Source organism: Gallinula chloropus (genome assembly GCF_964237585.1).
Source record: "Gallinula chloropus genome assembly, chromosome: 14".
In the NCBI taxonomy this organism is placed as follows: domain Eukaryota; kingdom Metazoa; phylum Chordata; class Aves; order Gruiformes; family Rallidae; genus Gallinula; species Gallinula chloropus.
This window is the reverse complement of record NC_140099.1, coordinates 5,235,743-5,254,392: the sequence shown is the minus strand read 5'-3', so window position 1 is coordinate 5,254,392 and position 18,650 is coordinate 5,235,743. Positions and strand designations below refer to the sequence as shown.

At 45.2% G+C, this 18,650-nt stretch overlaps 1 protein-coding gene across 1 annotated transcript in view; it reads right to left on the bottom strand.

The window, feature by feature from the left end:
• The window catches only part of BRF1 (BRF1 general transcription factor IIIB subunit), a gene marked incomplete at its 5' end in the record, with an annotated part of 169,369 nt that extends 153,224 nt beyond the window's left edge, over positions 1 to 16,145 (bottom strand). Inside the window, 2 exons of the mRNA XM_084270529.1 lie at positions 1,901 to 1,981; positions 15,959 to 16,145. Of these exons, the coding sequence (XP_084126655.1) occupies positions 1,901 to 1,981; positions 15,959 to 16,145 (268 nt within the window). The remainder of the gene's footprint in view (positions 1 to 1,900; positions 1,982 to 15,958) is intronic.
• Positions 16,146 to 18,650: the final 2,505 nt, after the last annotated feature.

The window sequence follows — 18,650 nt, the reverse complement described above, 5'->3', positions numbered from 1 at the left end:
ACAGCAGACAACTAGCTCATTATACAGCAGAGAAAGAAAGGCCTTTCAAACATCAATTGCTCTACCTGAAATATCAGCTGCTGTTGTCATGCCTGGGACTGAGCAAGAACATCACTTAGCTCACTGAAAAGAACTTTCCCAGAGACAGATTGGCAGCATGACAAATGCAGGTTGGGTACAGAAAATCAAAGAGCAAGTACTTTTTTCTCATATAAAGCATGACCACAAAAAAAAAGAAAGCAAGCCCATAAAAAGCCTTGGAGAGGTATAGGTAAAAAGACAAATTATTTCCCTGTTTCAAAACTGTTTGGGAGATAATTTCATTTAAAGCATCTTTAATTTCTTGTGTATGATGCTGATAGGCTTTAGCCAAGTCAGAATGGTTGTGTATGATGAGGGATGAGCGGGCCACACACAAAAGCCATGGGGGAAGGAAGATGCTCAGACAGATTCCCCAAACACTCAGCTGAGAAAGAAGCCATGTTTAGATTCCAGAGAAACGCCTACACTGTCTTTAGTCATTATTACCTTCCAGCATAACTGAAGGGGCTTTTGAAGGATTCAAACACACCAAGAAGCAACAGGACAGCATTTTCACCCCTCAGCATTTTACTTTTCTTTAAAGATAAGAAAGTGGGTAGTTCTTAAGCATAACAAGATGATTTATTTTTAAGATACCTGGGTGAAATTACAGTTTTGATTAAAAAGCGCCTTCATCCAAAGACAAATTTCACTAAACCCTAGAAGGTATTCTAATGTTTTTATTCCACTGCTTAGATAGGTTACACTTTATACAGGCATTCTTAAAACTCTTAAGATAGTAACTTTGGACCTGACACTGAAACTAGCACACAAAGTGTGAGCTTTACTCTGCCAAAGAAGCAGGGCTCAATTCTGTTCAGAACAAACAGCTGAATAAAACATTCTGTATATAAAACAATCTGTATATAAATCAGCTGAAAAATGCTGAGTAAAGCAATCTGGCTGTACTTCAATAAGGCAGATCAATCTTACCCTTTCTATAGCTATGGAGATACAGTATCAGATCAACCTTATCTGTTACGTACCTATGCAGGCATAACATCAAATAAGATTTGCTGTTGCAAGTATGAGACTTCAGTGTAGGAAGATACCTTTATCTAAAATATCCCCCCAAAATGAAGACCATCTCAGTTAAACCCATCTACATCCCTTAATTAACTATGTGTCAGCTTCTGAGTCTTTGATATGACAATCCATCAGCTGTCATCTCCAAGAGTAGGCAAAAAATGACAACTCCTGTCCATTGATATGAGAAACAGCTATTGAAACTGGAAGACCATTCTATTTCTGGAATAAAAGCTGGTTTTATTCATTCTTTAAAGAGTGTAGATTATGTAGGTGTTAAGTTGTATAGCATGTAATGAGAATGTTTCTTTAAATATCCTCTGGACACTACAGTATTTTACCCCTCTCTGTTCAGCAGTCACATATTAAGCATATGATTACTACAAAGTGTACATAAATATATGCATTAACCCACACCAGAAGCATTAGAACAATTATACTTAGTAAACATGCATAAAGCACTTCAAGAACCCTGAATGCTGAGAAAGTAAAAGCTACAACTGGTTAACAGACAGTAAAAGGTGAAATGGGCATGTCAACCTTGAAAAAGCCCTTTTAAAATATATTAGTATTGTCAGGTGCCATTACCCTTTGTCAGCCAGCTACCTGACCTCATAGATCAGGTGTAACAACCAAATGAGAGCATGACCTAAGATCAGCACTGGGCAGACTTGGCTACTCACTGATGAGCAGCCTCACAAGGTTCTGAGGTCACATCCAAAACTAAAAATGAATTGTAACCAACCATGCTAATAAAAAAAGTCCCATCCACAAGACTAAAGTTTGCAAGTACCGTTCTGTAGGGTTTGTGCTCGTGACTCCTTTCCCAGATTGGCGTGGAATCCTCCTCCTAAAGTGGGTGTTTTGCCTGCACCTATTAGGGGAAGAAAAACACACACAAAATAAACACAGACAGGTCAAACACTGTAACTGAAGTATTAAAAGAAAATTTATTGCACCACTACCTCCAATATCTGCATAATTTGCAACATGCCAAATTACATTAAGAAGGGCAACAGACGTGTTTGAAGGGCTTAAGACAGGGTGGAAATCCTGTGCAATTTATTTCTTCCTTGGAATACTGTAGGAATTACATGGCTCCATAAACCCTCCCAATCTCAGCTCCAAAGAAAAAAAGCATCACAACCCCTATTTTAGGCTGAACACAAAAATCAATACTGTAAAATATTTCTCAAAGTAAATGATGAAACAACCGCTTAGTTAATATTTTTTGTCTGAAGAATACTCAATACAGAATTTTAATAGCTAATGACTGCCCTACAGAACATAAAACATGTTTAGTGCCACAACTGTGTTGGCTACTATAGACAGAAATGCTTACTGTAAAATAACTTTGGCTTAACCATAGACACAGTGACACTTGGGCTACAAAAACTGAGTCTGAAACTGCTACTTTTACACCCTAGAAGGCTGGAAACTTAAAATAAGTTGGAGTTGTAAGTTAGCATAAACTAGAGGCTGGTTTACACACCGGGGCCACTGCTGAGGAGCCGGAATGCAGAGTCCTCTGGGAGTCAGTGGAACTACTCAAGCAAACCAATCTTGTAGAACAGGGAATTAAACTACCAAGGACAGAGAGAAAGAGTCTCCCACTAAAGCAGGAAGTTTTTTTAAAAAAAACATCAGGCTACCTTAAGCAGGATATTCAAATTTATCAGCTTAACAGCAAGTGAGACCAAAAAGATAAATTGCACAGGATTGAAAACAAGAAATAAGTAGAAGTCCAATTAGTAACAAATTACAAGTAGCCTGCTCTTTGAAAAAGGGAAGAAAGTCATCTTGTTGCCTATGATGCCTGCAGCTTTTCCTCAAGTTTATAGCTACGTTTTCTCATCTCACACCAGTCCTCTAGAACAAACTAGAACAGTTTTAGATAGAAACACACAGAGGAGCAAGGTGTCACTTGAAAGCAGTTCAGGTCATTTCTCCTACACATCTGAATAAGGTATTTCCATAGCAAGGTTCCAAGTGATGAGAAACTGTGACCTAAATCGTTCCCTCTTGATAGACTTTCTCAGCTAGTCTCCTCTCAGCTGCATTTAATGTATAGTTGTGTTGAGAAAAAAAAAAAAAAACAAAACAGAAAACCTAATATTGCTGCAGAATTACCATCTGTAAGCCTTTGAAGCTTAATCTTCCCAACACCCTTTAAATTAGCTTTCAGTGCTAGGCACAACAGAAACCCACTGCACCTTCACTTCATCAACAGATCCTTTCAACAAATAACAATCAGAAGCTCTTGCAAAAATACCCTACAGCTTCTGTCCTTCAGGTTAACATCCTGATTAGAACTGTAGCAAATTCAATAGTGACTTCCTCAGAGGGTATGGAGGTAACCTTCACAACTCTGAATTTGCTCCTCACTACTACAGACAGCAGGATCTCCTTGCCATCCGTAGGGCTAGTCTCACATTTCCTCACATGCTCCAAAACAAGCCAGTGAGGCAGAAGTGAGTGGTTACCAACTACCTACCCCAGCACACATATTTTCAGTGTACATTTAAGAATGTTGGGGTTTTTTTTGCCAGGTAAACCATCAATAGTGGTAATAGTTTTATGTTCCTTTTCTTCAATAGCAAATCTAACATAAGAAATTTGGCCTCCTACCCTCTATTTTTGGTTTTTGGGGGTTTTTTTAAGGTTTGTTTTACCACAGGCTACCTCACTTTCTGATTTGCAGCAGGAGAGCATCAGTGTGTGAGCACACAGTGGAGGAGACCATAAATTGGAAGACAAGAAGAGGAACAAACAGCAGGGCAGGCTGGGGGGAGCAGCCTCATCCAACACTTGCTGGTCAAAGGCACCACTGCCCTCTCCTGCCCACAAAAGCAGCATTTCTCAGTCCCCTGTCTTTGAATACAGCCAAACACTGAACTCAATTGGACTATCATTGTCAAAGCAGCTGTTACTGTTTCACAGGTTTCCCTGTTACTATTAAAAAGCTCAAACAAAAACAATCTTACAGTGGAGGTATTTTGTTAATAGTCTTAACTTACTCAGAAGCTAAAATCCAGAAAGAATACAAACAGAAGAAAATTAGGCTGAGATGTCAGGGAATTTGTTAAGACATGTTTTCATTAGACATCAAGATACAACACTGTACAGAAAAGTAGTTTCTTTCACAGACTGGTTTGGGTTGGAATGGACCTCAAAGCCCATCTCATTCCAACCCCTGGCCTTGGGCAGGGACACCCTCCACTAGCCCAGGTTGCCCAATGCCCTATGCAACCTGGCCTTGAACCCTGCCAGGGATCCAGGGGCAGCCACAGCTTCTCTGGGCACCCTGTGCTCCACATTCACAGGAAAGAAATTTCTTCTTCATATCTAATCTAAACCTCCCCTCCTTCATCTTAAAGCTGTTACCCCTTGCTCTATCACTACACTGACATACACAGTCCCTCTCCAGCTTTCCTGTAGGTCCCTTCAGGTACTGGAAGGTTCCAAGCTATAGAGTCTGCAGCAGTTACTAGTTAGACCCATCTGAAAGGCAGATTCTGCTTTCAGAATTCAAGTGCCCACTTCTCAGCGAGTTAACTGGGAAGACTGTACATCTCTAATTAGCATTTAACTTCGAAAACTGACAGAAAACTAGTCTGCACTCTCAGAACTGCAAACCAATGTCGCCATTGACTATGAAGTGTCCCCATCAGCTTTAATCTTTCCAAGCAGAATGCAAACCAAACTCATTAACGTAACTGTGCGGCTGGGTAATAAAAAGATAAACTTAAAAAAGAAGCCTCTGAAATCATCAAATTCATTTAAAGACAAAAATCCCTACAAAGCTAGTCATTTAAAAAGTACAAAGCAAAGGAACAGCAATCACCAGGCACAACCAAATTAACATCCCAACTTCACTGAAATTTTTACATTTCTTGACCTTTTCCACGTTTCCCCCTCTGCAACTTCAAAAGTGAATTTAACAGGCTTTTGGGTTTTCACATTCAGCTTTCAAGATATACAAAAATATATCCGAGAAGTATTTGGTGTCTTCGAGTACTGCCTGCCAAGTCTTCAACATTAACGCTAACATTTCCCTAAGCCAACTCAAATACCCTCCTTCATGAGGTGGCACCTTCCAAGGTACATTGTCATCTACTGATTATTTTTAGAAACTAACTCAGATTCTCAGCTTTGCAGAACCAAAGCCTCCTCGTCAAGTTAGTTTTGGAACTGAAGATGCAGGACATCACATACCTGGAAACTTAATGACACTCAGGTCCAGACCCAGCCCATAACCCTCCATGACTCAAGAGCTTAACCACAGTGACTGTCCCTCCAGCAGCCAAGGGCAGTCCCACATCTGGTCCTTGTGGCACAGCAGCCACTGCAGCTTAAAGGACACTCTTTTGAGGGGTAGAGACATGCTGAGGTTCAGATTCACCACCCAGAGAAGAAACAGATTCAGTCTCAACATTATGGATTTTGTTTCCTCTACATAAAAGAACAAGGGGTTACAGGCAATGAAGCTGCTTGCAACGTGGAATGAAACGGATGTGCTATTTGATAGGAATAGAGCTACCAAAATGCTTTTAATGTGAAATTAAAACCAAAACACACCAGCCCTTTCTTCAGGACAAGGTAGGAGGAAAACCTGCTATTTAAAACCCATGTATTTACAGACCCAGCATAAAATCTGGGTCTGGTAAAGTCTGCATCACACCAACTGTGTCATAATTAGTGCAGACTACATAATCTAATATTAAAAATTAATGAGCTTCCTATTTAAGTAAGACCATAAAAGTCAAAGCTAGAGTAACTAAATGTCCCATTACAATTCATGCCTACAACAGCAATACGATGTGCTTCCTGAACTCACAAAACTACTAAAGTCTGGAACTGAGACAATTCTTTTCCCAGCCGCTTTTAGAGGGATGTCAACAGATCCACACATACCCCAGCCTGCTGAAACCCTACTGATGAATCTTCTTCCACAGACAAACTTCTAATCTACTTCATCATAACTAGCTATCCGTGGGGCTTGTAGCTACCAACCAAAGAGCTAAATGCACTGTTGCATCCCCCCTGCCTGATTTTTGAGCTGCTGGAGTGTATAAAACCAGCCCGTGTCCCAGTTACGTGCCAGATCCACATTTCCACAGCTGACAGCAGCATACTCCGCAGCACTTCCAGCAATGCATTTGTTGCCACCCCAAGGACAGCACATAAAAGACTCGATACCAGGAAAAAAACCCCACCACACACTTAACTGATGCAAGATTGCCACCTGGAGGATTTCAGAAGAGAAGCAAAAAGCGATTCGATTCGTCTCACTCAAACTCAGACAGGATAATAATTACTAGTGTGTGAAGAAGATGCGAGTTCTCCCTCTTCCTTCCCAACACAACATGGTTGTGAATGAGTTCTGCCATGTTTTCTCATTACAAAAAAGAGAGCCAGCTAAATAGTCTTCAGGATTTCCCAAAAAGATGTGCAAATCCAGCACACCCATGCTTTCTTCTGCGTTGAAGTTACACCATGACCACTCTACATAATTTAGAATTAACTGTGGATTAGAGTTATCTCTAGAAATGTGGACAAGAATAATTTTGCTGGTATCAACATCATTTTCACTTCTCAGTACCCAATGTTTTCTTTTCAAGTTTAGTGCATGTATTACTGGCAGAACAAACCTCAGCATTGTTTGAGGTTGCATGACAACAAATATTCTATCAGGATCTGGTCTGCCAATACTGAATCCTACACTGAAACCAATTAACAACTATCAATGAAAACCAAAACTCCTCCTCCTTCCACTTCTGTAACATTGAAAAACACAGAAGAATCTCTTACTGTATGTAATGACTGACCAGACATAAACCCACGGAATTTGATACAAACATCAAGTTCCTCCTCTTTACCAACTGTCTCACCAGCACTTAAAGTGGCAGTAAGTGACCATCTTATAAAGTTCTATAGGAAAAAAAACCCCACAACATAGAAACTCACAGAATTCTATTTTATAGAATCACCTGGCTTGGAAGAGGCTCTTAAGATTGAGTCCAACCACAGCCTAACCCTGCCTATTCCACCTCTACATCATGCCCTTAAGTGTAGCAATGTATGAGGAGTGGGTTTGTGGCCCACCCAGATTTATTGCTGCATGGCTTGACTCCCATAAAATCAGACCTGGGGGTCGAGTGAAGATATGCTAAGGCACAATTGGAATGCAGTAGAAGAAGAGCAGAAGTCTGAGAACAAGGTAAGAAACTGCAAGAATGTTAACAGCTGCCTTAAAAAGGAACAAAGTGACTGTAGCCTTAACCAATTATTAGCAATAGTGAGATGCACGTAAGGCGGGTGAACAGAGCATCTAACCAACAGCAGTGTAACGTAACTCCTGTACTGATATAGAAACCTATGTAAGCTCTGTGTGTGTTTCAATAGAGGAGCTCAGCATTGATCACATTGATCCAAGTTGAGTCCACAAACCTTCCACTTGGGCACTTAAGCACTTCACCTACACACCTTCTAAATACCTCCAGGGATGATGACTCCACCACCTCACATTCCAATGCCTGACAGCCCTTTCAGTACAGAAATTCTTCCTGATATCTGACCTAAATCTCCCCTGGTGCAAATTTAAGCCATTTCCTCTCATCCTGTCACCTGAGAGAAGAGACCAACCCCAAAATCTCTGTAACCACCTTGCAGGTAGTTGTAGAGAGCGATGAGGTCTCTCCCCAGCCTCCTTTTCTCAAGACTAAAAAGCCCCAGCTCCCTTAGCTGCTCCTCACAGGACTTGTGCTCCAGACCCTTCACCAGCTTCATCACCCTCCTCTGGACACGCTCCAGCATCTCAACATCCTACCTGCAGTGAGGGGCCCAGAACTGAACGCAGTAAGATGCATGGCTAGTAAGCTTAGCTTAAAATTTATGAAAGTGTTTTCCTTCCTGTACCCAGTCCCTCTCTTCTTTTTATTTGCTGACCATAACTTTGCACTTCCACAAACCCCAAGAGACTGAAACACTTCGATCAAGGCAAGCCCCAGCCAAGCCCTGCACTTGAGGTCAATGTAGCTCACAGTCCTCAATGTAAAGACAAAAAGGTTTTTAAAGATAAAGTAGCACTGAAATATTTTGTATGCAAGCTTCCATAGGCATACCCAAAAAAATCAGCATAACCCAGCTTTACTAGAGGGTAAGCTACATGAAATTTGTCAAGGGACACTGAGGAGTAAGAGTATGCATCCTCCATTCATGGCAGTGCAAATAGCTCGCTGTAGTAAGTAGCTTGCAATCTACTTGCAACAAAAAACCCCCATATTAGCAGAAAGAAACTTTAAGTTGATATTCTAATATCTGAAACAGCTCACTTGCAAGTGTTGTGGAGCCTCCTACACTGCAACTTCTAACAAGGGTTGCATTAAGGGTTGCTAGTTCCCAAGTTTCCTTTCTCCCTGTGAGCAAAAGCAAGCAGGTACCTTGCCAAAAGCAGCCTTCTTCCCACCCATCTCAAATCAGCTTCTTGCAAACTCTCATACATTTGGGAGATGGCGAGTCTTACTGTACACATGCTGCACATGAGCCCTCTGAGAGACTAACTGGGTGCTGAAGTTGGACTGACACTGCCAACATCCCCTGCAGCCTCCCATTTCGATGGCTGAGTCTGTATAGTTTTCACCATCCTAAAACCTCCTGGGCTTAATCATTAAGTAAGATTAGAGTAAAACACTAACTCACACCTGTTAGTGTAATCTCAAATAGCAAATGCTACCCCAGCACTTGAAAAATATGCATTTTAATTTAGTTTATTACATATTTTTTTAATCAAAAGCCACCAAAACAAATGAATTCCAAGCAATAAACCATAAAACAGTACACCTGTTTCAAGACAGTCCTGCTGTTCAGTCTTACAGAGATACAACAGTGATGTTAGCTCCCCTCAGACCCCGAGACAGGGGTCTAAGCCCCATGGGACAATAATACCACTTTGGTGACTACTCTAAAACCACTCTGCAGCTTTCCACGATGTGCATTTGAGGATGAAGCATCCTGTAGGTCTCATCTGGAGTTGATAAATGCCCCTAGCTCCACCAATTTGTCATCTCCATCACAAAGTTCTGTTGCCTCAGACTACAGAGGCTGTATTTCATAGTGCTAACCTCCAAATTTTTTATCCTGGCCCATGTTTGCCCTGGCTCTGTGTCCCCCATAACTCCACCCCCATCCCCCAGGGGGACAGCACACAGAGCAGCAAGCACTCTGCTCATCCCTCTCCTCTCTCTGCCCAGTTTCACACAAACCTGAGAAGGAGACAGAGGTCTCAACACAAGGTTTCTGTTGGTTTTATATTATTTTTTAAAAAAATCAGCTTATCAGATGCTATTTTTCAGAGCATTTATAGGCGATTTCTGGATTGAAAGAAGCTGAACCTTCCCACTATAAGATGTTTCAGGATCACAAGCTCAGCAAGCCTTGCAGCACCCTTTTCTCATGCTGTATTTTCTAGTTACACCTTCCTGCGCATCAGCTTTCCCAGGTGGGACTGTTTTCTTCCCCATTGATTAGTGGAAGTCCCTAGACTTCCACTTCCTCAGCTGCTTTAAACAAAAGCCTGAAGAAAGATCTGGACCATCAGTGTTTGCTCCATGTTCAGCTTTCCTCCTTTCACTCTCTTCAGCTTTTTACTTGGTTTTTCTCCTGTCAGCCTCAGGGAAAATATTTATGAAAACAGTTTCTCCCAACAACTACCACAAGACAGGGGACTCCTACTCAGAGACGGTGAGAAGGAGCTCAGAGAATTTGCTGCCTTCAAACCCAGCACACAACTTGCAGTTTGCCTTTCTGCAAAAGCAGCTGCCCTAAAACCCATTCAGGCTGGCAAAGGCCTCGGTGGAGCTCATTTTCCAGGATGCAATTACAGGATAAATGAATGGGAGAAGAGCAGCTCACTCTTTGACTCTGTATTGCTGTACTTCATGCTGGGATGCATTCAAATACTATGACTGATAGGAGCCTGTTAAGAACTTAGGTATGAAGAAAAAAAAAACCAACAAACCAAGATGCACTCGTTCCAGTGTGCAGAATAAGGAATTTTAATTCAAACATTCCTCAAACTTGACACAGAAACCCACTTCTTTTGGCTAGTCTGAGACAACCTGAACTAGACTGAGCCAGGAAAAGCACGTGCCTCAGCTTCTGTGCCTGAGGCACATAACAGAGTTCCTTGGAGCTCAAATGCGCATGACAACCCTTTTCCACCGGTATCTGATTTATCCAGGGTCAGATCAGTCAAGCTCTGGAACTCAATTAGGACACCCGGCCTTCACAAGCTGGAAGAGAGTAACTGTTGAGGCCAGACTCTCATCCCTGTAACCACTTGCAACACAAGTATGAATTGTAACTGGCCCTTAAAGCTTTCACTGGCTTCTGCTTTGTGAGGCCCTTCCTCTGAGAAGAAGAGTAGAAAGATACACAGCAGCCCCACTCCAGAGCATGAAGAGTAGTCCCATGAGAGTCCAGGAACTTACCAGCTCATGGCCCAACAAGCAACAGGTACCCCACAAGAGATGACTTGCTGCTCCCCAAGACAGATGCTGTTAATAAGAACTGTGCGGTCCTATCCTCCATTTCCATCAAGACCATGACAATGAAGAGCACTGGTGGTGTTATGCTGAGACAGACAGGTCATGTCCACCTCCAAAGGGCATCTCATCAGGACTGGAATGGCCTAGCTGTTTCTCTGTATTTATATAAGCAGGCTCTCTCTTTTTAAATCCCCCAGTCCTTATAACAAAGTACTGCATAGGCAACTTCATAAACCTCACTATAAAAAAATTCTTTGCCTTGCAGTGTGTTTCTGGACACCTTATCCCAGACTCCCCCCGCTGTAATTACCTCTACTACCTACATCTCACAAGGACAGCAGAAGAATCAGCCAAGCATTTTCAAGAGAAAACATATCTATATTATATATCTGTCACAGTCAGAGGAGTTTTCTGCTCACCACCTTCCAAAACAAGCTGAAAAAAGCCCAGAAGTGACACCTACACTTTATGCTGCAAAGCCACAGCCCCCCCGATTCTCATACCAGTTTTAAAAGAATGCTCAAAACCCTTAACAGCATCTTTGTAGAGCTCAAACAACACGATTGTCCTCTGAAGACTCACAAACACTGCTATGCCAAGTCAGATCAAAGGACCATCTAGTCCAGTCCCCTGCTTCTGAATGGTAAAGTCCGTTAATACACATGCCCACAAGTGAACACAAAACAAAGCAGGAGAGCTTCTCACGATACTCCTCTGGTCTTATGCCCCAGATTCTAGAGAACTGTGGCTCAAGGATTTCCTGAGCCAGAAGTAGTTTGGGTGCTGGGGGTTTTTATGCCCATGACACATTTTTATTCTGTTTGTCCAATCATTTTTTTAAACTCATGTAAACTTTTAATATCCACAACTTCAGATTCACGACTTGACAGTTGTTAAGGTGCCTTCCAGCCCTAACCATTGATATGATTCTATTAGTTAATGTTTTTCTGGAAAAAAAAAAAACAACCAGCCAACCAAAAAACCCTTCTAATGCTTCTGAACCTTCTATTTGCTCCCTATAAAATAAGCTAGTTACTAGACTTCTTAGTGCTCCCTGGATTTTGCATTATGTGATACTGAACAATCATTCATCCTTGCCCCATTATTCTACTGTATTTACAGACCTGTACTATGCCCCCATTCATCTCTGACAGTCTGAAGAGCCCGAGTCTATCCAGCCATTCTAATGGAGAAGCCCTCTTCTTAACCACCCCATCTGCCTCCCTGAATCTTTTCTAGTTCTACTAAAGGTTTTCTTGAGGAGGGGGGAGAAAAGAGAAACACAACCAAACTGCACAAAGCATTTCTAAGTTGTAGACAGTGCTGTAACTATGTAACAGTGTGTGTATATGTTTACATATACACATACACACAGGCATGCATGCTGTCACTTTCTTTCCTGGCAACTTCTACATTTCCCCTCCCTCCTTTGGGTTTGTTTTGGGGTTTTTTTTTTGCACTGGGAATGAACACAGAGCTCAATGTTTTTACAGAGCTACCCAGCAAGACATAGGGATCTAGTTCTCAAGTTCTACCACCCAGCCCAGATGCTACCATCCCACATGTGGATAAAAGGAACAATCCTAACTCTCACTGCGACTCTCAACCCCACCTGATACACTACTACCCAGCTACTAAGAGCAACAGGTCCTTCCACAGACCACTACTTCAAACCATTCAGTGTCGCCAGCAAACCTCACTAACTCACCATTCCCCTGTTTTCCAGCTCATCGGTCCACAATCTATGGAACTTCACTGTCAGCACCATCCAGAGACTTATTTATTTGTGATCTATATTGCTTATTATTTGATTATTAAATCTGCTCTGTAAAGACTTCCCTTTACCCATGACAGCTCAGATTCTTCAAAAGCTTCTGGTGAAGGATCTTGTTGACCTGCCTCTGTAAGTCCAGCCATCAGCCTTGCCCACTTACTGACTTCTTCAGAAAGCCCCAAATGATCTGCAAGGTATATACCACTTCACCAAAGAACACTCTTCCTCCCCTGTTTACCTGTACAGACACCTATTTTGTCCTCCTCTGCTTCTACCCTTTTGCCCAACAGTCTTACTAGCCTGCATTTCCCCAAACCTTCAGGCAGTAAAAAAGCAAAGCCTCTCAACTCACATCCAACTGTCTAAGCAATGGGAAGAAACAGACACACACCCCTGCACTGCAAAACGCTGGCTGGACCCAATACCATGGGGAAAGGCATTAGTGCTGAGGCTGTGGCTTCCTACACCTTGATATCTGAATGTAAATACTGCCTGGGAAAACTTAACGGTGACCACACACCTTCTTCCAACCCTGGGAAAACAAAAGAAGGGATTGCCTGTGTTTTACAGGGAGATTGCTGGGGTTATGAGCAAGGTCTTGGTGTGATCTAGACAGGGCACTTCATATTAATATAAAGGCAGGCAGGGCTCTTCCTCCTTCAACAAACAAATCTGAGATTCTGAATCTGTAGCTTGTAGTTGGGCAAAATAAACGGTTCGACAGACATACCAAGGAGAAGTTGGTACCAGCACCCCAGTGCTTTCCGCTCCCTTTTGCCTCTTTATAATGAAGATGAAAAAAAAAATTACGAATAAAGGCATTTCTAGCCATTTGACATATATTATCACACAAAGAGAAGCCCTCAGAGATCTTGGAAGGGTTTGGAGAATCTTCCGCACCAGAGCCCCACTCAGCTCCCCGCTCTGCACCAGACACCCTGACAGCCCTGACGCTCTGCAAAGCCATGACAACGGTCACTGAGGCCCCCAGCCCTACCAAGGGCCAACATCTGAAAAACAGTAGCCCTGACACATCCAACACTTCAAATGCTCCACACACTAGGACTGCCCCTGAACACCAGACTGCGGTCCAAGGAGCCTCAGCTCAAGACGTTTCATACCCAGGGGATCCCTCAGAGCCACAGACCTTAAGAGCCAACAACGATGACAGGACAAGGTGTTAAAGACAGGTAACTTGGATGGAAACCTGCTTATGTAATCAGAAGTAACTGAAAGCTATAGCTTACCAGAAAGGGTTTTCAGCAAGTGCATGTTTCCTGACTTAAAGAAATCTAAGTTCCTCTGGAAATTCTCCAGCCAGCACAACACTCAGAGAGACAGAAACTCAAGTCTTGCTTAAGCAAAGGACTTTTCTCCCCATTCCCAAGGACTTAAATAAGAGTCATACAAGCAGAATAGATAAGCACACATCATGGAGATGCTGTTACTGCAGCACAAACACATCTTTTCGGATCAGCTTGCAGCACTCACTGTACATCAAGCAAAAAAAGTTCTTCACAGCAGAAGCATCTGTTTTGGTACATAAAAATAGTAAAATATTTATTGTGTCAAACAGGGCCTGCACTTACCCTTGCAGTAACTTAGCAAATCTACGGACAGCACTGTTTTGGAAGTCTTGTTTGATTGTTTCCACAAACAACACTTCACTGAAACACATCCATTAACGCACACAGTGACTTGCTAGATCACTGTACAAGCACCCAGCGAAGTCCAGGCAGCCACACCTTGCACCAGCCAGATAAAGCCACTATAAGCACACTACAACACTCTCCAGTTACATCTCCAGTTTTGCACACTCACCTACCAGCCCAGCACTTGTCTGTCTTCATGGGTGCTAGAATTATTCTTCAGAGTAACGGATCACAGGTGACTAGTTACACAACATCATGGAACTAGTGGCACTACCCATAAAAAAACAGATCAGCCAGCAGCAGCACCTCAGGACTTGCACATAAGGGAAAAAGTCCCTTAAAGGAACTTGGGAAACTCTGGTGCAACTCGTTCATTCATTCATTCATAACAAGCTTCAGTACCATGCACTTCTCTTTTCCTTGTGATTTTTTTTTTTTCATAGGATAAAGGCATCCTAAAATGAGCTCTTGTTTGCATGCCATCTGTCCTCTGCATAATTTTGGGTGGAAGTGAAAAAGCAGTAACAAGCCCTTAAAAATGTAGTCTCCACATCACTACAGAAAAAAGTGAAGGATACAAGAGCTGCTCATAAGCTATAAAAAAAAAGTAATGCCAACACCCTGAGCTGGAAGACAGAATAGCATCAGACAAATCCTAGTCTACAATAAACTCCTGAACTCCAATATGTAGTGCTGCCTTCTGCACTACTTGTCTGTCTTTCCCACCACCATACAACCCATCAGCTGTCCCTCATCTCACCAAGTTCCTTCCCATATTTCAGTTATATTTCTTTCTTTACACACATTCCCCACACACGTTTTCCTTCTCTCCCCTTCCAAACACCAAGTCCCCTTCTCACTGCAGGCAAACAGGCCTGAACCTCCAGGACACAAACACCCAGCCCAACTATTGTATAGAATCACCTGGGTTTGACAAGACCCTTTAACTCATTAAGTCCAACCACAGCCTAACCCTGCTGAATCTAATCATGTCCTTAAGGACTTCACCTACACACCTTTTCAATACCTCCAGGGATGGTGACTCCAACACCTCCCTGGGCAGCCTGTTCCAATGCCTGACAACCCCTCCAGTAAAGAAATTCTTCCTGATATCTGACCTAAATCTCCCCTGGTGCAATTTTAAGCCATTCCCTCTTCTCCCATCAAACTCCTGACCCTTCTCATCCTATTTACTCTTGACCCTTCACTTCCAGCCTCTTTCTCCTCCATCACGCTGCCTTGATGTATTCCCTCTCCCCATCGAGGACCCAGCTCCCCTGCCTTCCACCCCAAATAATTTCACCTACCTCTCCATTCCTCCAATGCCCTGTCCTCCCACACAGAGCCCCAGAGCTCCTCTCGGTGCCCCCACACCACGCAGAGCAGCCTGCCACGCTCTACCTACGACGGGAGTAAGCGCATCTCTCCCAACAGCTCTCTTCCCAGTTTGCCCCAGCCTCCCCCAACCCAATTGCATCGCCCCCGGCACAGCACCCTGTCCTCCCCTCCCCACGTGCCGCTTCCCGTTTCCAGGCGGTGCAGCACAAGCACGCACCGCCCCATCCCCCCTTCCCACCGCCCCCCACACCCCTTCCGCACAGCACCCTGTACCCCCCCCCCCCCCGCCAACACCAGCCCCTACCCCTCCAGCACAGCACCCTCCCACCCAGGCACCGTCCCTGACCACAAAGCCCCCAGCAGCACCCTCACCCCCAGGCACTGCCTGCCCCTCGTCCTCCGCACCCCACCTCCCCGTGCCCCCAACATCCCCCCTCCCAACACCGCCCCGTATTCCCCCCCCCACACACACACACACCCTCCCCCCACGCACCGCCCCCGTACCCCCGGGCACCCCCGCCCTGCCCGGCGGCGCTCACCGTCCAGCGACACGAACTGCCCCACGGCGGAGGAGCCGCCGCCGCTGTTCTCCACGAACTGCACCTCGGAGACGATGATGTTGTCCTCCAGCACCGAGCCGCAGCCGGTGCACACCGCGTCCCCCCGCGCCGCGTCCACCTCGATCTCCGAGCAGCCGCAGGCAGCGCACACCCGTCCGCCCGGCATCTTTGCCCGACGGAGCGGGCCGGGCCTCAGCCGGCCTGGCGCTGCAACCCCCTCCTCCCCAACACTATCCCGCTGCACCGCCCGGCGCGGCGCAGCCCGGCCTCGGCGCAGGCCTCGCTCGCCGGGACCGGCACGGGGAGGAGCTGGGCAACGGCCGCCGCCTCCCGCTCTCGCGACACTTGGCCCCGCCGCTCCCCGCCCCTCGCTGCGGCTCCGCCTTCGCCGCCGGCGGGGCGGGGTGTGCGCCCGGTCCGCCCCGGTCTCCGTAGGGATGTGCCGCCGGTCTGCTGCCCATCGCTACCTGCTACAGCCCTCCGCCGCGCTCCGGGGCTTCCCTGCTCCGTTCCCCGAGTGAACAGCCTTGAACCACGCCTGGCGCCCCGATCGTGGCTGTGGCGGCGGAGGGGGGAATTAGAGAGCGGGGCAGTCACCAGCTGCATGGAGCTTAACAAGGGGCAGGTGCCGGATGCTGCACCTGGAAGGGGCAAGCCTGGCTGCTGGGGAGAGATTTGGGGGTGCCCAGGCAGCCGGGAGGGCCAGCCGTGCCCTGGGGTGCTCACACACGGCACGCCCAGCCGGTCCGGGGATGGACTGTCCCGCTCTGCGCTATGCTGGGGCAGCCTCACCCCCAGCACTGGGGGCAGTTTTGGGTGCCACAGTACAAGAGGGACATAAAAATGTTGGAGAGTGTCCAGAGGAGGGCAAGGAGGACAGTGAAGGGTCTGGAGGGGAAGTCTTATGAGGAGAGGCTGGTCCCTTGGTTTGTTCCACCTGGAGAAGTAGAGGCTGAGGGGAGACCTCATCACGGTCCGTGGCTTCCTGGTGAGAGGGAGCGAAGGGGTGGGTGCCAATCTCTCTGTGGTGACGGCTGATAGAACCCGAGGGAATGTATGAAGCTGAGACAGGGGAGGTTTGGGTTCTCTCCTGACAGGGTGGTCAGGCTCCCCAGGGAAGTGGTCACTGCACTGAGCTTGACCGAGGTCAAGAAGCATCTGGACGATGCCCTCAGTCCTGTGCTCAGAGTTGGCTGGCCCTGTGTGGAGCCAGGAGTTGGACCCGATGATCTTTATGGGTCCCTTCCAACTCAGGAGATTCTATGTTTCTATGATTCTATGGCTAACAAGGCCAGACCCAGCGCCAGAGCAGGACCATGCTGTGCCCCAGTGTGCCCTCACTCCTCTTGGGAGTTGGGGACAGCTGTTACCAGCCTGGGCAGAGGCAGGAAAACACTGGCATTTGTCAGAGCAGCACTGAGCTCCCGAGGGCTCTCTGAGGTGAAGGGAACACACCTTGTGAGTCCAATCTGGGGCAGCTCTGGAGGTGTATCTTGAGGAAGCCAGCCCCAGGCTCCAGAGGGGCATTCCACCTTGTTGAAATGCAGTGCTGCCTGTGCTGAGCATCTGCCAAGCACCAGGCAACACGCTCGGGCATTCGCAGTTACATGAAGCAGCCATGGGTGCTTCAGATTAACTCGTGTGTCTTGTGCTCAAGGCAGAAAGTTTCCCTAATTTTTTCCCCAGAACTCATTCTTCTCATTACAGACTTCTTACCTAGCCTGATGTAATAATTTCATGCCATGGCTTCTGTATGGCAAAACAAGAGTGAGAACACTTCCTTTCTGCCAATAAAAGATGTGATAATACGTCCTTCCTGCTGATCCAGGTGCTTGATTTGTAGGGAGAAGAGCATTGCTACCAAATAAAATTTGCACTGCAGCTGAGCAGTACAGATAAATAAATTTGGGCTACAACACTCACGTTTGCATTTCGAAAGCGGAATACTTTTTACACTTCAGAGTTGATTAATTCATCAAATCTAATGAATCATTCTGTAATACATAGATAAAGGGTTTGTGAAGCAGAGTGAGTCAGCTTAATTAAAGCACTTTAAGCTCTGCTTAGCAAAGGTGCCATAACATTCCACTCTAGTGCTTTGTAACTTTTGGTTATTGGTTCCTGAATCAAAGAAGTCCATTTTTATCCAAAAAATTTGCTCACTAGCCCTCATCCTGCATGTAGTAAAATAGCGTTGCATGCCACTGAGGGGAAGGAAAGTGAGCAGAGTATAAACTGTAGCTGGAGGTTTGCATAGACTTCTCATCTGTCAGCTTTTGAAATAACACAAGTCATTTAATGCAGAAGCAGAAACTTTCACCTTCTCACAAACTCTTTGCTCTCAGTATCTGTCTTACACGAAGTAGCTCGGATGCAGCCAGGTATCACACACAGATCTCTATGAACTGGCAGTCAGATGGTACAAAATCACTGGCTGCAGCACATCTGGAGACACACAGGGGCACGTACTAATGCTTTCTTGTTCCATCCAAAAAGCTGAGCATCTCAGCAGGTGTGAGATTCTGTCATTTGTAGACTCTGGTCTTCTGCAAAAGGAAAATAACAGTGTCATAGTGGAGACTGTGCCGCTATACGTGCAGTTTGGTATCTTTCTTATTCTCCTTTTTATTCTGTTCTCAGGGGTGTATTTGTGAAAATAAGAAGTTTGGGG